At 41.7% G+C, this 22358-nt stretch overlaps 2 protein-coding genes and 2 long non-coding RNA genes across 12 annotated transcripts in view; 1 reads left to right on the top strand and 3 right to left on the bottom strand.

Annotated features, from left to right (window-relative positions):
- Positions 1-3637, top strand: part of GPM6B (glycoprotein M6B) — a 151618-nt gene extending 147981 nt beyond the window's left edge. For 3 of the 5 annotated variants that reach the window (XM_036839761.1, XM_036839758.1, XM_036839760.1), the window contains one exon: positions 1568-3637. In XM_036839761.1, coding sequence (XP_036695656.1) covers positions 1568-1717 — 150 coding nt within the window. In that variant the 3' untranslated portion in view covers positions 1718-3637. Of the gene's footprint in view, positions 1-9; positions 1156-1567 lie in introns of those variants that run through there. The other 2 variants (XM_036839759.1, XM_036839762.1) reach the window with 1 other exon arrangement.
- LOC118888560 lies at positions 430-5884 on the bottom strand. Its single transcript, XR_005018327.1, has 3 exons — positions 5619-5884; positions 5075-5147; positions 430-514 (listed from the first exon to the last, which is right to left on the bottom strand). It is a non-coding gene; the product is annotated as an uncharacterized LOC118888560 (long non-coding RNA).
- On the bottom strand, positions 3479-5011 carry LOC118888561. The gene is made up of 2 exons (XR_005018328.1): positions 4775-5011; positions 3479-4694 (listed from the first exon to the last, which is right to left on the bottom strand). It is a non-coding gene; the product is annotated as an uncharacterized LOC118888561 (long non-coding RNA).
- Positions 5885-15933: 10049 nt separating the features above from the next.
- Positions 15934-22358, bottom strand: part of OFD1 (OFD1 centriole and centriolar satellite protein) — a 63439-nt gene continuing 57014 nt past the window's right edge. For all 5 annotated transcript variants that reach the window (XM_036840738.1, XM_036840742.1, XM_036840741.1 and 2 more), the window contains 5 exons: positions 20885-21004; positions 17893-18050; positions 16977-17135; positions 16370-16437; positions 15934-16075 (listed from right to left, as the gene is read on the bottom strand). In XM_036840738.1, coding sequence (XP_036696633.1) covers positions 16033-16075; positions 16370-16437; positions 16977-17135; positions 17893-18050; positions 20885-21004 — 548 coding nt within the window. In that variant the 3' untranslated portion in view covers positions 15934-16032. The remainder of the gene's footprint in view (positions 16076-16369; positions 16438-16976; positions 17136-17892; positions 18051-20884; positions 21005-22358) is intronic.

The raw sequence follows: 22358 nt of genomic DNA, 5'->3' as shown, positions 1-22358 counted from the left end.
TTCCACCAGCTGATCTACATGATGGCTACTACATATAACTATGCGGTTTTGAAGTTTAAGAGTCGGGAAGATTGCTGCACTAAGTTCTAAATTGCATAAGGCCAATAACGAGCTTTAGAGAGCTATACTTGGTAGCATGAAGTATCACTGACCCCCAGACTAAAGCAGAGCCTAGGTTTCTGCAGTTTTGTTATAGTAATTTGTAAATCGCTTTAGTCAACTCATTGTGCATGGTAGATTAGTGAAATGACTTACCGTACATGAACTACAAAATAATGCGATCTGGCTATTTCCACCTTTTGGAAAGGATTCAGTTATGTACTGACATGGGTGAGCAGCCACTGAAAAACTGAACTGAGAGATACTACTGCTCAAAGTTCAAGTATTAAAACTTTGGAATACCTGCATTTTCCGTTATTTTTGCTTGTTTGATAACCAATTTCAGTGATGAAAACAAGCGCTGAAGATGAAATGGAGGAGAACCGTTTTCATCTGGATTTGATCTTGTCAGACTCTGGAAAATATTTTACAAATAGAGTCTAAGTTTGATTACAACATTATTTTAAATTTGATTACAACAGTTTCTTTACGATTACAGGGCTCACTACCAAATAAATGCCCCTCAAATAAGCCGACGAAAACTTGAAGAAAAAGAGCCCATTTGTTATCTCTGAAAAGAGGATTTATATGTAGTTTCATTTTCACACAACACCATCATTCCTTTCAGAGCCCCCAGAATTGATTGATAACCTCAAAGTGTTGGGTTTGGGTGAGTAGTAACTGATTCCTCATAGCCACTTCTCAAACTGCACGTAAGATTTTAATGGGGAGAGTAATTGTGCTTGGATCGGAAAGTCTCAAATATGTCGAGAAGGAAATAATATAAGGAACTTGAGATGTAGGTGTTGCGGGAAAGATGAGGAAAATAAGTGGGAAAGAAAGAAGTGTCTGCCACATCAACTGTCAAGAATGGTACTAAAGATTCTGACGTTTTGTGAAATGAAATCATGGCAGGTACAAAGTGAAAACTGTAGTTTCACCACCAAAAATGTGTTAACACAGAGACTGCATGCTTTGCTTATAGTTCTTCATTTTTACATGTTAAATATGTAGTTTTATATTATTTACTCAAAATAAACATTGTTCACACTTTCAGGCCTTTGGGGGAATTATTTTTATCCACAGATAGCTAGGAAAGCAAGATCTTTGCACAACACTGATCTAAAATAACCACATAGCGTGTTTCTGAATTTCTGCCTTAAAGTTCCCCTCAAAATGGTTAAAAAGCACCCTGTCGTATTTCACTTTTGCCTTTTCTTAACAGTAACTTTGGCCATTTTTTCCAAGTTCATTATGTTTGTGTGTGTACTAACTTTCCTTCAGCCTCTTAATATGAAGCGTCTTAGCAGAGCATGCGCTCAGCCTCCGATGCGTCTGATAGCAGAAGGAGTATTAATACGGAATAACCGCCTCTCCCTTTTTCCAGTACAGAGCGTCTAATCTACCTCGCAGCTCGCTTTGCCTTCTCCCATGCTCACTAGCCATCATGCTCACCCTTCTTTTCCAGATCCACTTCCTCATGATACTGTCTTCTAACTGGGCTTACTTAAAGGATGCAAGCAAAATGCAGGCTTACCAGGATATCAAAGCAAAGGAAGAACAGGAACTGCAAGATATCCAGTCTCGGTCAAAAGAACAACTCAATTCTTACACATAAATGTTTGCCAGAGGGTCTCAGCCGACGAATTTACAGCTCTGACAAATCATCAGACAGCTGCTCTGCAGTACAGATGTGTACCCCACCAAACAAACAAACTCATGTAGAAGTCCAAACAAAAACACTTCACTGTCTGTCTCAAGCTGCTGGGATGTATTTCTAGGAAAACCTTCCAGTAGGTACATCTTTTTCTTTAGAACAGATATTGGAGGTTTCATGGGAGCCATTTTAAAAGGCAACACTTTGACAAAATGAGTGTTCATCCGTTTGAAAATCTGTGGCATGTTCACAATCCTACCAAGCCAGACAGGGGTATGATGTATTCTCACAGCCTATCATCTTGATAGGGACCATGCCATACCAGCATCAGGGGGTGTGACCACAGATTCACTTAGGCCATCCGTTCTCAGATCAGTGTATCTAAAATAGGAGATAAAGTGGAATTGACGTGAACTTCCATTTCTGACAGACAGCTGACACTTATGAAGCTGGGGCTCAAAGATAAAGTGAGTCTTACAATTGACCTTTTTTTAAAAAAATAGCTGACCTCCCCACCTGTAGGACATATTAATTTCCTGATCCAATCAGAAATCTTTTTTTTCCCAAGAATGTTAAAATGAGCCCATTATAATAATTAATTCTGCTACACCGACCGTGGAAGAAGCTGGATTTCAACTGACAAACTTTCCAGAATCAATTTTATAATAGATTTCATTTTAATAAAGTGACCCAGTTGTCATCATTCTTCTTGAGAAATGTCTGTCAGCTCTGCCTTAATGAGTATTTATTTGCTTTAAATTTCTAAGAACTTACACCAGGCAACCCCAAATCCTTCATAGAATTTTGTAACACAAATGTTTTTCTTAATGGAGAAGTGTTACCTTATTAAAATGACCACCACTCAAAACCGTTTTTACATGGTCTGAATAGTGAGTTTACAGTTTCATACCAACTATCTAAAACCGAATTACCAACAGACCACAGACCTCCTACTTTTATAGACTTGAATACTGAAGTAATTTCAATTAGGGTTGGTATTTATTTCACTTTTTCTTATCTAAATCTTAGTTTCCTGGAATAATAAAAGTTCAATGTTCAGCAAAAAACAAAACCAAAAAACCCCACAAAAACAACAACAACAACAAAAACCAACTGCTTGAGTTTTAAGCCATCTTCGAAAGAAACTTGCCTTCTAAATCATTGTGTTTCAGAACATTAAGTGACTATAGGTATCGAGTATTAGTGATGGTAAACTTTGTGTTGTTCTTTATGAAATGATACATATAACTGTTGGGTGCATCAGTGCTTTTCAAAGGGGGCTGCATAATATAGGGTTAACTATGTATATTCATGTTAAGAATTAACTTGTGGTTTGGCTGTTTCCTGGATTTTAAAACATATCCATGTGCAGAAATGTGTTAAAATGAAAGGAAGCATACCTTTATCAGATGCTATTAAAATTGAACATCAAGTATAATAGTTCATTTGGATTCTTTTTGTTGGTGTTGTTAATGCCTAAAAAATGCCTATTGGGATCTTAACTTTTTTTTTTTTTTCTTTTTTATTGGGAGACATTCTCTTCTGTGTAGAACAGTTGTTCCAGAATAGCTTGGTGTTTTGTTTTCCTGTTGCATGACAGACTTAAATATTCTTTCCAGCAGTGGAGGTGCTGTTTTGAGTCCAGTGTTCTAGAAGAGGCAGTGTCTAAAGCCTAATTTTACTTTTCTAATTCTGGTAGCCATTACCAGGAATTTTTGAAAGTTTTGTTTAAGTAGTCTAATATTTTTTATGTAAAGAGCATTAAATTTTGCTATGTATAAATTTTTGTAACCTAACAAACAGTGAATCAATATTTTCTATCAGTGCCAAGGGCTTCCTGTAGTTCTATTCAAGTGTTACAATAAATATTTGTAGATAATAGTCAGTACTTGTGTATGCTTATTTTAAAGATCTATTTAGGTGGCAATAGCTGTGGATGTATTAAGAGAAATGAAATAAAATTTACAGCTTCATTCACTTGCCTTTTTACCATACATAAATACTGTCCTTCTCTGTCCTCGGTATGGTGTCATTTTTAAACAGTGTGCATAATCAAGATTCCACATTTGTAATGGAGATCAAGTTTCTAACTGCTACATGTTTCATTTCTGACGGAAACCTCTTTTAAAGCAAGAGCAATTGGAGAAACCACCGTAACCCACTGGGCTGTATTTTACATTCAATGCCACTAACAAACACTTTAGTATATAATTTTTCTGACTAGCGTCCTACTTGGTTATGGGATTAACACCAAGCTTTAAGTAAGTTTGGGGAAAGTGGAAACAATGAGGAACCTTCATAAAGGTCCGTGTCCCACTGGCTGTTTTGCAAACCCAAGATATAGACATCTACTCAACAGCAGGGTCCTCCTGTGTACAGCACAGGGAACTCTACTCACTATTTTGTAATAAACTGTAAGGGGAAAGAGTCTGAAGAAGAGTACATATACATAGATATGTATAACTAAATCAATTTGCTGTACACCTGAAACACAGCACTGTAGATCAACCGTACTTCTCCAATTAAAAAACTCTACTGAGAGAACAACTATTTAGATCAAACAGCCATTCGCTAAAGCAACAGAGCTAAATTTCTTACTTAGTATTTCATTTTATCATCTCTTTACTTACCTGTCAGCATGATTATACATTTGGACTTTTTACAGCTGACCTTTCTTAGTAACGACCGGCTTTTGTCACTATTGACACACTGACGTTTCTAACTGAGGCGCTGCCTCCGGCTCATCGCCCTTCATTCACGCTCAGCAGGAGAACCATCAGGAGCCCAAGCAGTACGCTGTTGGTCACACTGCTTAATACCTTCTGTTTATGGGGCATTGTGTGCAGTTATGAAGTTACAGAAGATCACATGCACTATCTTAATTACTGACAGCAATCCTGCCACAAAATATAGCAACCCCCAGAGGGTGAAGTAGAGACTTTTCCATTTCTCTAGTTATACCTTGTGCAACTTGATGTTTAAGAAATGAAAGTCAAGTCAGAATTATATAGGAGAGACCTACTCATGTAAACACCAACAAGCAAAATACTTTAAGTTCATTAAAAAGTGACCACCGAAGTTTCCACAATAACAGTTTTGAAAAAAATCCTTTTAGGGCTTTCTAATACTATTATAGTCCTAATCCAGGCAAACCTCAGACGCTCTGGGTTCAGTTCCAGACCACTGCAATACAGCGACTATCACAGAGTAACATGAATTTTTTGGTTTCCCAGTGCATATAAAAGTGAGGTTTATACTATACTGTGTAGTCTATTAGCATGTGCAGTAACATTATGTCTCAAAAAACAATATACATACCTTAATTAAAAGAGACTTCATTGCCGAAAATGCTATCCATCATCTGAGACTTCAGCGAGTGGTAATCTTTTTGCTAGTGGAGGGTTTGAAATATTGTTAGACTTACCAAAATGTGACACAAATACACAATGTGAGCAAATGCCCGTTGGAAAATTAGCACCAACAGATTTGCTCGACACAGGCTTGCCACAGACCTTCAATCTGTAAAAATCATAGTATCTGTGACACACAATAAAGCAAAGCACAATAAAATGAGGCCTGCCTGTATTAAGATTTAAAAGAGGCGATCCGCTTTGTTATTACTTATCTTTTCCTAAATGGTGTCAGCTTTTGCCAGCTAGTGCTAATGTATTCTTGGGAGTTTGTGAAAAATTACAGATTTAAGGTAAGTTTTCAAAATGCGTATTTAGGATGAGTAAAACTACAGAAAGTTTTAAGGAAAGAAAAATACAAATAGAGGTCAGTCAGGTTTGGCAAAGAACATTCTTTGTCTAAACTGCCCCTCAATCTTCCTGTTTTGATATTTAAACTTTATCGTACCTACCTGGGGAAGACTTAAACAGACTCCGTTCAGGGGGTCTTGCAGACGCAGGAGCAGGCAGCCTGCAGGGGAGTGGCTCCCATTTCAAAAGCTGTATTCACAGGCATCCGAGATGATACAGCCATCTGAAATGCTACATAAAGAGATGACTCACTTTTCTTTAAACAGACTCTAACCTCATATGGAGTGTTAAGATGACTACTTAGGCTTATATGTGGAATCTAAAAACAAAGGGTACCAATGAACTTATTTACAAAACAGAAGTAGAGTCACAGAGATTGGTAACTCTAAGTTTGTCTTCTAAGGGGAAAGGTTGGGGGGAGGGATAAATTAGGAGCTTGGGATTAACAGATACACACTACTATACATAAAACAGGTAACTAATAAGGACCTACTGTATAGCACAGGGAACTCTACTCAATACTCTGTAATGGCCTATATGGGAAAAGAATCTAAAAGAAAAAAACCCAGTGGATATATGTATATGTATAACTGATTCACTTTGCTGTATACCTGAAACTAACAACATTGTAAATCAACTATACTCTAATAAAAATTAAAAAAAAAAATACTACTACTTAGAATTTAAGTTGACTGACAGAAAAACAAAATGAAGCTACGAAACCCCAAGCTAGAAAACTGAAAGAAAACAATAAATTATTTAGACAAGGGCTTTGAAAATATAAGCTGGGGGGAAAAGTGAGTAATACTAGAAAGTGTTAAAAAGTTATCTGAGAAGGGCTTCCCTGGTGGCGCAGTGGTTAAGAATCCGCCTGCCAATGCAGGGGACACACGTTTGAGCCCTGGTCCGGGAAGATCCCACATGCCGCGGAGCAACTAAGCCCATGAGCCACAACTACTGAGCCTGCGCTCTAGAGCCCGTGAGCCACAACTACTGAAGCCCGTGCACCTAGAGCCCGTGCTCCACAACAAGAGAAGCCACCACAATGAGAAGCCCACAGACCACAAAGAAGAGTAGCCCCTGCTCGCCACAACTAGAGAAAACCTGCCGGCAGCAACGAAGACCCAATGCAGCCCAAAATAAATACATTAAAAAAAAAAAGTTATCTGAGGGTTTAGGTCTAAGACAGTGACCTAGGAGGCTGCTGAACTCCCCCTCCTCCCATGGACACACCGAATATACCACCGCATACAGAGCAAGTTTTTCTGAAAGAAAGAAAGAAAACTAGCTGAGCTACTCTTACACATCTAGCAAACAAGAAAATACCCACATCAAAACAGGCAGGAAAGGCTCAGACATACTCTCACCATAAACCCTAACTCTGGCACACCACCATACACTCAGGTGGGCACCCCCAACTCCAAAGTGCTCCCTGAAGAGCAAAGGGTTTGGACCCCACATCTAGCACCCCAGCACCCCAACTTTTAAGACTTCCACCTAAGAAATGCCCCACCCCCCGCCAAACACCTAGTTTTGGGACTTGTGTCCAAGAAACCCACAAGACTATAACAGAGTTCTTAGCCAGCTCTAGAGGACTCACCAACTCCTAGTCTTTCCCTAAAAAGGGTCTATTTGCAGGTATTAAAAGCTGTTGCCTGACAGCCAGGCTTATTTAGCACACATCTAGAGGCTGACTGCCATCCTCCCCAGAGACCAAGAAATCCACTGGATACCTCCTCTGCCTACCCCCTCTAGCCTGCTCCAAATCACCAGTATCTCCCAGGAAGGAGCTGGTACACACAGCTGTGCTCCAGCTTCAGCAGCTGCCGCCCGAGGGACAGATACCCAGATTGTCTGGCTCTGATGCCCAATAGGGCTTGCATTCACAAGTCCTACAGGACTGTAGCAAACAAAGCAACACTTCTTAACAGGCACAGGAGCACCCCCTGCAGCTATACACCCAGGCCAAGTGCAGAGGGAGCAGGCAAAAACCCCTATCTCCCAGATTACGCCAGGAAAGGGCCTAACTACACACTTCCCCAGCTGCCATCTGAGGGTTCAGCTTCCAATCAACCTGCATCTAGGTGCTGACTGTGATCCTCCCCATTGGGACACTGACCAGTCTTAACACACCCTCAACTACCAAGAAGCACCAAGAACAAAGAAGGCAGCTTGGATTGTTACAAAGGTTTGAGATGCAACCAAAAGCTCGGGCTGGGCTGATCAATAAAGTTCATCTCCTGCATGAGACCACTCTGTCAAGCCTGGGAGAGGTGGTTGTTTTATCTAATGCACAGACAGTCAAGGAAAATGAAGAAACAATGGACTATATTCCAAACAAAAGATCAAGATAAAAGTCCAGAAATAGACCTTAATGAAATGGAAATAAGTGACTTACCTGAGAGTTCAAAGTAACAGTCATACAGGATGCTCACCGAGGTCGGGAGAACAATGCATGAACAAAGTGAGAATTTCAACAAATACCTAAAAGCACCAAACACATCACATAGCTGAAGAATACAATTACTGAAAAATTCAACAGAGGGCCTCAACAGCAGACTAGATTAAACCAAAGGATAAGCAAACTTGGAGACAGGTCACTGGCATTTATCCAGTCAGAGGAGCAAATAGAAAAAAGAATGAAAAAGAATGAAGATAACTTAAGGGACTTACAGGACACCATCAAGTGAGCCAATTATACACATTATAGAGGTCAATGACGGAGATGAGAGAGGGGCAGGAAGTTTATTGAAAGAAATAATGGCTGAAAACTTCCCTAACATGGGGAAAGAAACATCCAGATCCGCAAAGTCCAGAGAGTTCAAAAAAAGATGAATCCAAAGAGACACACACAGAGACACATTAATTTTGAATTGTCAAAAGCTAAAGACAAGAAAAGAATCTGAAAAACAGCAAGAGAAAAACAACTTGTTACATGTAAGGGAATACTCATAAGACTATCAGCAGCAACTGTGCAGGCCAGAAGAGAATGAAATGACATATTCAAACTGCTCAAAGAGAAAAATTTCCAATCAAGGATACTATACCCAGCAAAGCTGTGCTTCACAACTGAAAGAGAGAGCGTTTTCCAGACAAGCAAAGGCTGAAGGGAGTTCATCACCACCAGAGCAGTCTTACAAGAAATGTTAAAGGAAGTTCTTCAAGCTAAAATGAAAAGATGCTAATTAGTGATGGGAAAACATATCAAAGTATTGATATAAAACTCACTGGTAAAGGTAAATATATAGTTAAATTCAAAATACTCTTAATGTTGTTATAGTGGTGGGTAAATCACTTGTAACTCTAGCATTAAGGTTAAAAGACAAAAGGGTTGAAAATAACTATATAATAATTTGTTAATGGATACACGATGTAAGAAAGATATAAATTCTGACATCAAAACCAAAATGGAGTGTATAAATGTAGAGCTTTTGTATATGTTCAAAATTAAGTTATCAGCTTAAAATAGACTGTTATAAATATGTTTCATGTAATTCCCAGGGTAACCACAAAGCGAAAACCTATAACAGATACACAAAAGATAAATAAATCTAAGCATAACACTACAGAAAATCATCAAATCCCAAAGGAAGAAAACAAGAGTGGAAAAAACAAAGGAATTACAAAACAATCAGAAAACAATAAAATGGCAAAAGTAAGTCCATACCTATCCATAATTACTTTAAATGTAAACAGACTCAGTTCTCAGATTAAAAAACACAGAGTGAAATGAATCACTTTTCTGTACACTTGAAACTAACACAACATTGTAAATTAACTCTACTTCAATTTAAAAAAAAAAAGACACAGTGGCTGAATGGATAAAAAAAAACCATGACCCATAAATATGCTGCCCAAAAGAGACTCACTTTAGCTTTAAGGACAAACCAGATTGAAAGTAAAGGGAAGAGACAACCAGCAGTTGAGTGAGCAGGACGCACTGGGATGGCAGGGCGGATGCTTGTGGCCGGACCCGATCCTCACGGTGCACATTTCTCCACTCAGGGCCGCAGACTGTGGACTGGCGCCCTGGAAATTTTTTTTTCCAATGTCCCTTGGCAGGGTCTGACTGCCAGGGAGGGGGCAGATTCCTCCCTCCCCAACATGCGTCCTGGCCCATGCTTGGCTGGTTCCGGGGACTGGAATTCGTTTCCAAGTTTCACCGTAGGCCAGCCTCAGCCAGTGCAAGCACATTGAGAAATTTTCGCCATCATCTTCAGTCAATATCACACCCTTTGTGCATGCATGAAGAAAGTTTCCCTTTTCTCCCCTCGCTGCCGCCACAACAAAGGAACATCCATAAATGAGACAAAAAAAAAATGCAGTAATACTGAAAAATTTTTTTTAAAAGTGAAGGGAGGTAGGGACTTCCCTGGTGGTCCAGTGGTTAAGACTCCATGCTCTCAATGCAGGGGGCCCGGGTTCGATCCCTGGTCAGGGAACTAGATCCGAAATGCTGCAACTAAAGATCCCGCATGCCACAACAAAGATCCCGCACACAGCAATGAAGATCCCGTGTGCCACAACTAAGACCCGGCGCAGCCAAATAAATAAATATTAACAAAAAAAATTAAAAAGTGAAGGGAGGGAAAAAAATATTCCATGCAAATAGAAACCAAAGGAAAGCAGAGGTAGCTATACTTTTATTGGACAAAGTAGACTTTAAGCCAAAGACTGTAACAATAGACAAAGAAGGTCATTATGTAATGATATAGAGGTCAGTTCACCAAAAGAATATAACATTTGTAAATATTTATGTACCCAACATAAGAGCACCTAAATATATAAAGCAAATATCAACAGATTAGGGAATTCCCTGGTGGTCCAATGGTTAGGACGTGGTGCTTCCACTGCTGAAGGCCCAGGTTCCATACCTGGTTGGGGTCCTAAGAGCCCATAAGCCGCATGGTGCAGCCAAAAAACATTATATATATATTAACTATATACATACATATATATATACACACACACATATATATATATATACACACACACACAGACCTGAAGGGAGAACTGGATCGCAATACAATAACAATAGGGGGCTTCAATACCCCACTTTCAACAATGGATACATAATCCAGACAGAAAGTCAGTAAGGAAACACTGGATGAAATAACATGTTGGACCAAATGGACTTAATAGACATTTAGAGGACATTCCATCCAACAGGAGCAAAATACACATTCTTCTCAAGCATACGTGAAATAGTCTCTAGAACAGATCATATGTTAGGCCACAACACAAGTCTTAACCAATTTAAGAGGACTGAAATCATATACCAAGCATCTTTTCCAACTACAATGGTATGACACTAAAAATGGATTATGAGAAGAAAACTGGAAAATTCAAAAATACATGAAAATTAAACAACATGCTCCTGAACAACATATGGATTGAAAAATAAAGCAAGAGAAATCAAAAAGCTTCTTGAGACAAATGAAAATGGAAACACAATATACCAAAACTTATGGGATGCAGCAAAAGCAATTCTAGTAGGGCAGTTCAGAGCAATAAACGTCTACATTAAGAAACGAGAAAGATGTCAAATACCCAACCTAACTTTACACCTCAAGGAACTAGAAAAAGAACTAAGCCCAAAGTTAGCAAAAGGAAGAAAATAAAGATCAGAGTGCAAATAAATGAAATAGAAACTAAAAAGACAATAGAAAAGACCAATGAAACTAAGAACTGGTTTTTAAAAACAAAACTGACAAGCCAAAAAAAAGAGAGGACTCAGAATTATAAATGAAAGAGGAGACATTACAACTGACACCACACAAATACACAGGATCATAAGAGATGGCAGTGAACAATTAAATGCCAACAGACTGGACAACCTAGCAGAAATGGATAAATTCCTAGAAACATACGACCTTCCAAGACTGAATCATGAAGAAATAGAAAATTTGGAGATACCAATTACTAGTAAGGAGACTGAATCAGTAATCAGAAATCTCCCAACAAAAAAAAGATCAGACAGATTCACTGGTGAATTCTACTAAACATTTAAAGAGTTAACTCCAATTCTTCTCAAATTCCTCTAAAAAATAGAAGAGGAGGGAACACTTCCAAACTCATTTTATAAGTCTAGCATTAACCCAAGACACAAATCAGACAAAGACACTGTAAGAAAATTACAGGTCAATACGCTTGATGAACATAGATGCAAAAATCCTCAACAAAACATTAGCAAACAGAATTCAAGAGGACTTTAAAAAGATCACACACCATGATCAAATGAGATTTAGTCTAGGGATGCAAGGATGGTTCAAAATGGGCAAGTCAATCAATGCAAAACACTACCTTAACAAAATGAAGGATAAAAATAACATGACTGTCACATTAGATGACACAATTCCACATCCTTTCATGATAAAAAAACTCTCGACAAACTGAGTATAGAGGGAATGTGCCACAACATAATGAAAGCTACATATGACAGACAAGCCCACAGGTACCATCATTCTCAACAGTGAGAAGCTGAAAGCTGTTCCTCTAAGATCAGGAACAAGATAAGGATGTGTACTCTTCGCCACTTTATTCAACATAGTACTTGAAGACCTAGCCAGAGCAATTAGGCAATGAATATTAACAATGAACTATCAGAAAGAGAAATTAAGTGAACATACCATTTACAATTACATCAAAAAGAGTAAAACAAGCTCATGCAGCTCAATATTAAACAACCCAATCCAAAAATGGGCAGAAGGCCTAAATAGACATTTCTCCAAAGAAGACATACAGATGGCCAAGAGGCATATGAAAAGATGCCCAACATCACTAATTATTAGAGAAATGCAAATCAAAACTACAATGAGGTATCACCTCACACCGGTTAGAATGGGCATCATCAGGAAATCTACAAACAACAAATGCTGGAGAGGGTGTGGAGAAAAGGGAACACTCTTGCACTGTTGGTGGGAATGTAAATTGATACAGCCACTATGGAGAACAGTACGGAGGTTCCTGAAAAAACTAAAAATAGAATTACCATATGACCCAGCAATTCCACTACTGGGCATATACCCAGAGGAAACCATAATTCAAAAAGACACATGCACCCCAATGTTCATTGCAGCACTATTTACAATAGCCAGGTCATGGAACTAACCTAAATGCCCATCGAAAGATGAATGGATTAAGAGGATGTGGTACATATATACAATGGAATATTACTCAGCCATAAAAAGGAACAAAATTGAGTCATTAGTTGAGACGTAGATGGATCTAAAGACTGTCATACAGAGTGAAGTAAGTCGGAAAGAGAAAAACAAATATCGTATATTAACACATGTATGTGGAAACTAGAAAAATGGTACAGATGAACCGGTTTGCAAGGCAGAAATAGAGACAAAGATGTAGAGAACAAACGTATGGACCCAAGGGGGGAAAGTGGGGGGGAGGGGGGGTTGGTGGTGGTGGGATGAATTAGGAGATTGGGATTGACATATATACACTAATATGTATAAAATAGATAACTAATAAGAACCTGCTGTATAATAAATAAATTTAAAAAAAAGACTAAAACACTTAGAAATAAATTTAACCAAGGAGATCAAAGATCTGTACACTGAAAACTATAAGACACTGATGAAAGAAACTGAAGACAATATAAATAAATGGAAAGATATTCCATGCTCATGGATTGGAAGAATATTGTTAAAGTGTCCATTCTCCCCAAAGCAATCTACAGATTTAATGCAATCCCTATGAAAATTCGAAAGGCATTTTTCACAGAAATAGAAAAAACAATGCTATACTTAGTAATTGTAAATTACACCACAAAATAAAATAAAACCCCATATAGGTAAAGCAATTTTAAGAAAAAACAGTTGGAAGCATCATTCTTCCTGACCTCAAGCTATACAACAAAGCTATAGTCATCAAAACAGTATGCTATTGGCATAAAAACAGACATATAGATCAATGGAACAGAATACAGAGCCCAGAAATAAACCCATGTATATATGGTCAACTGATTTCTAACAAAGGAGCCAAGACTATATAAGAGGGAAAAAATAGCCTCATCAATAAGTGGTGTTGGGAAAATTGTATAGGCAAGTGCAAAAGAATGAAACTTGACCCCATCTTACACCATGCACAAAAGTCAACTCCAAACGGATTAAAGACTTGAACATAAGACCTGAAACCATAAAATTCCTAGAGGAAAACATAGGGGGTAAACATTGGTCTTGATGATGATTTTCTTTATTTTTGCTTTTTGTATCTAATCAAACAAGTGAGACTACATTAATTAAAAAGCTTCTGCACAGCAAATAATCAGCAAAATGAAAAGGTAATTTACAGAATGGGAGAAAATATTTGCAAACCATGTTTCTGATAAAGGGATAATATCCCAAATATATAAAGAACTCATACAACTCAATAGCAAAAAAAAAAAAAAACAAGCCATTCAACTAAAAAATGGGCAGAGGAACTAAATGGACAATTTCTCCAGAGACAACATACGAGTGGCTAACAGGTACATGAAAAGGTGCTCAACTTAACTAATCATCAGGGCAATGCAAATCCAAACCACAATGAGATGTCACCTTATACGTGTTTAAATAGCTATCATCAAAAAGATAAGCGATAACAAGTGTTGAGGATGTGGAGAAAAGCGGATCCTTGTGCACCACTGGTAGGAATGTAAATTGGTACAGCCACTATGAAAACACTATGGAGTTACCTCAAAAAATTAAAAATGGAACTACCATATGATCTAGCAACTCCACTTCTGGGTAAAGGAAATGAAAACACGATCTTGAAGAGATATCTGCATTGCTATGTTCATTGCAGCATTATTCACAACAGCCAAGATAGGAAACGACCTGAGCATCCATCAAAGGCTGAATGAAGAAAATGTGGTATACATACCCACAATGGAATATTATTCAGCCATGAGACAAAAGGAAATTCTGCCATTTGCACCAACGTGGCTGGACCTTGAGGGCATTATGTTAAATGACACAAGGTAGACAAAGACAAGTTCTGTATGATCTTATACGTGGAATCTAAAAAAGCTGAACTCATAGAAACAGACAAAAATGGTGGTTACCAAGGGCTGGGGGTGGGGAAGAGGAGATGTTGGTCTAAGAGCAAAAACTTGCAGTTGGAAGATGAGTAAGTTCAGGGGATCTAATGTACAGCAGGGTGATTATAGTTCATACTGTATCATATGCTTGAAAGTTGCTGAGAGTAGATCTTAAATGTTGTCACCAAGTGGTAATTATGTGGCATGACGCAGGTGTTAATGCTATGGTGTTTATCAGTTTGCAATATAAGTATATCAAATCAACATGTTCCATACCTTAAACTCACACAATGTTATACGTCCATTATATCTCAAAGCTGGAAGGAAAAAAACAAAGTTATCTGAGGTGCTGTTGAAAGGGAAGATGCCAAGTTCTTGGTGGCGATGAGGCTCAATGTACGATGGGCTAAGTGTAATAATGAACGATGCCTGGACAACTTATTTCTTCACACTATTTTCAAAGGTATACTTAAATGAAAAATTCCTTAGAAGCCTAAGGAATAATAAACACCCCCAAATCTCCTTCACGCTTTGTTATGGAACTTAACGGCCAAACAAGTTTCGCCGGCAACAACAATTGAGCCCAGTCTGTATACGTAAAGAGAAAGGAATCCTCTAGGGTTTTACTGGGCAGACAGACCAGACCAACCCTGCCTGTGCTAGATGCTGGGTGACCACCGGGTAGCACTGAAAGTCTCACGTCCTGGAAGACCCCTAAGGCCAGGCACCCTCAGAGGAGTTCTGTGTGCACTTTTTGGTGACTACACTGGCAGTGTCATTAAAGAACTTTTCCGAGACGCTCCCACGTGCAAGCAAGACGCTGGGCTGAGAGCTGCACGGGTACAAAGATGAAGGGGAAAGCGAGCAAATGAGTCCCCTCTTCCCTTTGTGGAAGTTATGCTGGTGTTGCATTTGAGTGCAGTTTCCTAGATTTGGGAGATGTGTAGTTTCTAAAGATCATTCTGGAGAGGGACATCTGATGGGTGACCCACTGAAAGTCCTGGGATGTCTTCCAGAGGAAGGAACACAGCTGAAACTTCCAAAATGCAGGCCTAGAACTTGACCAATAAGGTAAGTTTTCAAGTAGACATAACCTAAGACAAAAATGGAAAAAAAACCATAGCAGCTCATTTCAGTGTAATGAAGGGCCTAAGAATGAGACATGCTGAAGAGGTGTCCCTTTTTTTTTTTTTTTGAATGTATTTTATTTTTTATACAGCAGGGTCCTATTAGTTATCTGTTTTATACATATTAGTGTATGTATGTCAATCCCAATCTCCCAATTCATCCCACCCCCCCTCAGAGATGTCACTTAACTAGCTTATTTTTCATTTATACACTACAGTACCAAATAGAATTATGAAAAAAAAAATCACACTGGATCACACATGATTTTTTATTGAGAATTTTGTCTTATCACAGAGAAATCATAGGCCTTTAGTTACGATATCTGAGTAAGAAGCTGCGCAGCAAAAACACGGTTACCAAGTGTCATCTGGTTCCTCGTGAGAAAAGCCTGTCAAACTAAATTAGGGAAAGACAAAAAATTTAAAAATTTGTTAAATTCTTGTTAAGTTTATTCAGGGATCTCTGTCATGCTCTCCTTCCCTGTGGGGTTTCTGCCCTTGCTTATGATCTGCATCAGCAGCAATTTCACAGGTTACAAAATGCAATAGATTTTTTTTTTTTTTGAAGTCAGTCATTTTGACTGATTCAGTTTCTTAAAGGCAGACTCAAATATCTGAACCTTTCCCTGGCTGACAAAAGCAGCAATAGGATAATGGTTTGCACAAGAACACAACGTAGGGGACGCCATACCTTTCATCTTTGTCACTAGATGGCAGTGTGTCCACTTGTGAGCCCTCTATGACCACCTTTTTTGAACTCTGACACAAAGGAGCGGGGAGAAGAATTTTGCAATTAGATGTGGATTCATTTTATTAAACACTTTATGATTTCTCTAAGAACTATTTTTGAAATATATATGTAATTTAAGAGTCTAAAAAAGCAGTGACTTTTAAACATGACATTTAGCAAGCACATCAGAATAAACTAACTACCTAGAAGGCATTCTCAACACCCATAGTACTTTAGACTCTTACATAAAATATTACTGTCTTAGGACTAATGCGTTCAGTGTTCGTTCATAGGGCTTTCATTACATTTATTTCTTGTTCTTAAAATAATAAGAGACATCCCAACTTTCACAAACTTTGACAAATCAAAATCTCTTCAATCTTCTACCCAAGCCAAAGGGATGACATTTTGTCAGGAGCGTACTGCGGCTCCAATGTGAACTCTGGACTTTCTATGCTTTTACCTTTGTCCCCAGTGGAGAAGGCAGATCCTTATCCCCCAGGTTTCAAGTAAACCACAGAAGCCCTCGGCACCCGCACCCACAGACACCCGTCCACAGCATAGGCACCTTATCTGTGGTGTCCTGGCCTTGACCCTGTTGGAGGATCTTCATGTACTTCTCTAAAGGATTTTCACTACAGACAGATTTAGATTTGTCTTTCGCTTCCTGAATGCTCATTTCGAATTCTTTTTCCATTTCCATCTTCAACGACTCTTCAATTAGCCTCTGAAATAGGTGAGGACCAAAATAAGAAATATACAATGACATCTTTTAAAACTTCTAAGGGTTGAAAAATGCACAGTAATATAATCCTGACCCTTTAAGTACAACCTGCATGCCAGAGAACTGTTTCTTTCTTCACTTGAAGTCATTGCTACTATCAAAGGGGGACAAAAACTTGTCATCTCAATGAAGGAAGGGATTAATCTGCCTCAACTGTCCCATGCTGTAGCCCAGATTAACCAGGAGGCCAAGGACCTTCCACACGGAAGATTAATTCACATAAGCCTCAGCAGGCAGGCGAAGTGGTCCGAGTCATCCATCTGGGACCAGAATCAGGGCCAGAAGAGCACCAAAGGCGGAGGGCAGGGGCGCCCCGGAAGCCACCTCCCCGGGGTTCCCTGAGTTCCAGCTAGCCAACCCTGGGAGTCTCTCCTTTCAACCTCATTTACAACGAGAAGATCAACAGCAAAACAAGGTCTTCCTCGTTTACGAGCCTGTTTTCAGGACCAGATAAGGATGCACGTGAATGGGGCTGGCCATGCTACCCTGGACCAGGAAAGGCACGAGGCCTGCATGCCCTGCAGCCGTCCTCAGTGCTCTCCAGCAAAGAAGAGGGTCAGCGGCCACCAGTGGCTTGTTCACTTCTCTGCCACTCCTAGGACTTCAGGACACACGAAGGACTCACCCTCCCGAGAGCAGGGCGCTTGCTGCAGGGGGGCCACGAAGCAGCTAGGACAGAGAACTCACTGGGCATCCTCACCCTTTCCTGGTCCAGCTTTTCTACTTCTTGCCGTTCCCTTTCCAGAGCTTCTTGCCACCCGCTCTGCCTCTGCTCTTCGCCCTGACTTCGTTCCTTTGCTTGTTGTTCCCTTATTGTTTCTTCTTCCTCCTGTTCTCCAAGTGGTTTCTGATCTACACCTAACGGGACAGAAAATAAAGAATCAACAGCTTCCAGCAGCAGATTTTTCAAACAAACGTGGGATCGGCTTTGGCAGGGGCCTTGCCAAGCCCCAGGGAGACCGCGTGATTCTCGGCCGCCTCTGTGCACCTGCTTTGAGCAACTGCTCCCCCCTCATGGCCTTCGAGGCTCCAGACCCACTCCCGGCAGCAAGCCCCACCCACCTCTCACCTCACTGAGATGAGCCCAGGTCATCCTCAGCACCACGACATCCACTGTCCTCCCCTCTGCCCCCATCTCCTCCCTCCTCCATCCTTGCCAAGGTGAGCCCTGCATTTCTGCCTCTGCATTGGTTTCCAAGCCCGACCCATCCTTAGGATTCTGATGCAGACATTCGTCCCCATTTATTTCCACAGCACTTTTGTTGCTCCCCACCCGCCACTCACTCCCACAGAGGCACTCGAGTCTCTTGGGCCCGGAGCACGACAAAACCACCACCCTCCCCGCTTCCCCGCTCGGGCCACCTTGCCGTCACCCCACTTCCTCCGGGCTGACCCCTCCCTGGGGTTTTGGTTCCCACCTCCGTCCTGATCCTGCCCACACGTTTTCTCTCGTCCTGACCTCTCGCCCAGGCCTCACATCCATGCTGTCGGCGGGGCACTGCCCTGACATCTGCATTCCTGTCCCTTTCACTGTGCTCTTTCTACGCTCTGTCCACACGGCCACCAGGGCTTACGGCTTCTGCCTCCTGCTCCCGCTGCTGCAGCGAGGGTCCTGACCATCATCTCCTGTACAGCTCCAATACTGGAGTCTACGCTCTCCCTGACACCAGTCGCTCGGCCTTCAAGCCACCCCGCTTCGTTAGCACCAGTCACTCCCTGAAGGCCAGGATTTGCTGTGCGCCGTCTCTGCTCCGGCAGGGTCCACACCCACGGCAGCCTGGGCCCCGACACCCTGCCTTTTTCTTTCTGCACTGACTTCCCCCCCATCACCACCACGCCTGCACCTGAAACACCCTAAACCTGCACCAGCACACTCACCGACCCCCGACTCCAGCTGCTCTTCCCTGCTCCCACCCTCGCGTCCACGGGCTCCCCGAGCCGACGCGCTCCCTCCCCCGTCACCTCTCCCACAAAACCCTACCTCCCCCGCGAGCCCCAGCTCAAGCGCACCTACGTGTCCCCACAGGGACAGGGAGCCTCTCCAGTGCCATATTCACACGGTACTTCGTGCCCGCCTCATCCAAAACCCTGTGTATCTTTTTACTACTTCTACTCCTTCCAGGCGAGGCCCATGCTTTAATTATCTGTCGACTCCCTAGAGCCCAGAGCACAAGTCCCTGCGCCTCACAGGTTTCATTACATGCCAATCCGCTGATGACTACGCTGACCCTTCTCCTCCAGCTCCGGCCTGCAACCTCATTTCTTCCCCCTAAACAATGCTGAGAAACAGACAAACTCGGAGACTCACCAGAGGACTTTGAACCTCTTTGCCATGCCCTGTTCTGCATCACCAACAGAACTGAGCTAGCTTTCCTAATAGGAGAGAGGTAACAGTCTTCTCTGTCCCTTGGCCCTGGCCATGAACTTGAACACCAGAGGCGGCAGCTGGTCATTTCCACAGGCAGAAACGCACCCTTCTGCCTCCTTGCTGAGGGAGAAGGGCCGCTCCCAAATGGTGTCGCTTTCTCACATGGAAAAGTGATCTCAGATAGGAATGCTGTTTGGTGTCAATTCAAAAAGTTAAAGAAGGAAGAAAAAAGGGCTCCTTCTTGGCCGTGGGGTATACTTTGTGGCTGCAGAGTGGCAGACAAAAACCTCTTGGACAAAAACCTCTTTGGACATAAGAGTGAAAAAAAAAAAGGAAGCTTTTCCACTGGGCACCTCAAAGATACCAAGTTTCAGCCTTTTCATTTCTCTTTGGGCCCAGATGCAGAGGTGAAATGAACAGCAGAGAATTTCTTAATGATCAAAATGTAGCCACACTACTTAATAATCATTTTAAAAGCCATTATTATAATCTCCATTCCATCTCAGAGGCAGAACGCCTGTCTACTCAGTTGGTTTCCCTTATTCTATTATTTTTATTCCCATCTCTGCCAGACGGCTGCCCATCAGGTTCGCTCTCGGGTGGCCACCATCCCTACTCAGTACCCATCTGACTGGAGGTCCTTGGTGATGGCTTGCTGACCGTCCCACCCTTCCACTAGAAGCTCCGTGAAGCAGAGACTTGGGCTGGTTCACTGCTGAATTCCCAGCCCACATGAAAGTGCCCAGCACAGAAAAAGCTCTTGATCAAGTTGCCCTGAAAGAGTGCTTTCCAGAATGATTTACGCTGGAATCAGCAAAATCAACCCTCTCAAAAATCTCTTGCTTCTGTCAGCAACTCACATATTCCTGAGTACTGTGACTTCAAACAAACTGCTTACAAGAGGCTTTACATAGGTTTGGGGGATGATGTTCTCCCAACGTTTGCAAATGACTAGTAGGTGGTTTTACTTGAGGAATTGCCAGTATAAGGCTTCAGCACTTTGGTCCAAGGAGAAAAGGACCTGGCTATTGGCCAAGCCCCGAACCAAAGCTCCCATCTCCCCCTCCACATGCTGGTAAGGGAAGGGGGGAGTCTGGAGAAGGGAAGGGGGGAGTCTGGAGAAGGGAAGGGGAGAGACAAAGTGGGCCAGACAAGTGAAGTCTGATGATCACTTTTCCTCCAATATCATCAGCTTTTCTGAAGACTGAAATATAAAGGGTTAACTTTCCTAATTTTTTAAGGCATGAAGGAAGCAAAGAGACAGAAAGAAAAATAATATTAAATATTATTATTAACATATCCCGTTAGTTAAAGAAAAACTTACTTGGGTACTGATAGGAGACAGGTCTGGCAGGCACAGGGGCTGCAGCACCTTCCACATGAGGCATGTTGCCAGCAGGATGGAGGCCGTCCATCTCAAACTGCCTCGGCACGTTCCCTGCATCTACATGAGGTGCAAACGAGTCTCCCATGAGTCCTTAACAGCAGCAGCAGCAAGAGAAGGGAGGGTGGGGATAACTCCTTGCTGAGCACTTAAGTTTCAGACAGAGCAACTGGACCAGCTCTTTCCTTACAGGATTCTAGGAAGTCATCCTAGCCACTTGCCAATGTATCTGTTTCTCAAAGCATTCTTAGGAGATTCATTTACAAATTCAATTTGTTACCCAGTAGGAAAATCAATCCAGTGACAGAAGAATTCACCTGGCTTGGCAGATCATCATTTGAATTCTATTTAAATATCAATGATTTAACAAAGTTAATGAAGTTGGTTACAAAGATCTGGTAAAACATACTAAGCGCTTTCGTTTACCTGTTCAAAATACTATACACTCAGACTTGAGGATGAAGCTCACAAGGCAGACAATAGGTTAATATACAAATACAAAGACTTCCTGGGGGATCAGATCAAGATGGTGGAGGAGGAGGACATGTAGCTCACCTTCTCCCACTAATACATCAAAAATACATCTACACGTGGAATGATTCTCACAAAACATCGACTGAACACTGGCAGAGGACCTCAGACTTCCAAAAGGGTGAGGAAAACGCCAGGTGAGTGAGTAGGATAAAGTAATAAAGAAAAAAAAAAAGAGAAAGAGAGAGAAAGGAATCGGGACAGGACCTGCACCCGCGGGAAGGAGCTGCGAAAAAGGAAAGGTTTCCGCACCCTGGCAAGTCCCCTCACTGGTGGGGAGATCAGCTGGCAAAGAGGGGGAGCTTTGAAGACTTGGAGGAGAGCGCAGCAACCAGGTTGCAGAGGGCAAAACAGACAGAGACCTGCACAGACGGTTGGTGCTGCCACCCGGCACCCCTCACCCTGCTGGGGCGGGTTGGGGCTAGGTGCTGAGGCTCAGGCTTCAGAGGTCAGAACCGAGGAGACAGCCTGAGGGCGCTAGGGTGTGGTGTGCCACAACTGAGGGAGTAAGGGAAGAAGCCTGGGACGGCCAGATAGGCAAGGCGCCGTTGCTGGGGGACGTGCAAGGAGAGGAGCGGGACCACCATAGGAGCTTCTCTCTCCATGCACACTCTCAGGTGGCAGGGCACCGCTTACACAAGCTCTGGGGGCAGGTGCAACCGCTGCCACTGCCGAGGATCCCACAACCGGGCACCAACCACTTCCCCTGCCCTCCTGGGAGGATGCATGGGCCGCACACCTGCACACCCCTATCACAGGGATAACAACCAGCACACACTGAGGAAAGAGACGGTAAGCATCCAAACCAAAAACGGCCCTCACGCAAAAAAAAATACTAAACTCACACAAGCTACGCAGGGACGCTTTTGCATATAAATAGCGC

This window comes from Balaenoptera musculus, chromosome X, assembly GCF_009873245.2.
Source record: "Balaenoptera musculus isolate JJ_BM4_2016_0621 chromosome X, mBalMus1.pri.v3, whole genome shotgun sequence".
NCBI lineage: Eukaryota > Metazoa > Chordata > Mammalia > Artiodactyla > Balaenopteridae > Balaenoptera > Balaenoptera musculus.
Note: the sequence above shows the minus strand (reverse complement) of the source record. Positions and strands in the feature narration are given on the sequence as shown.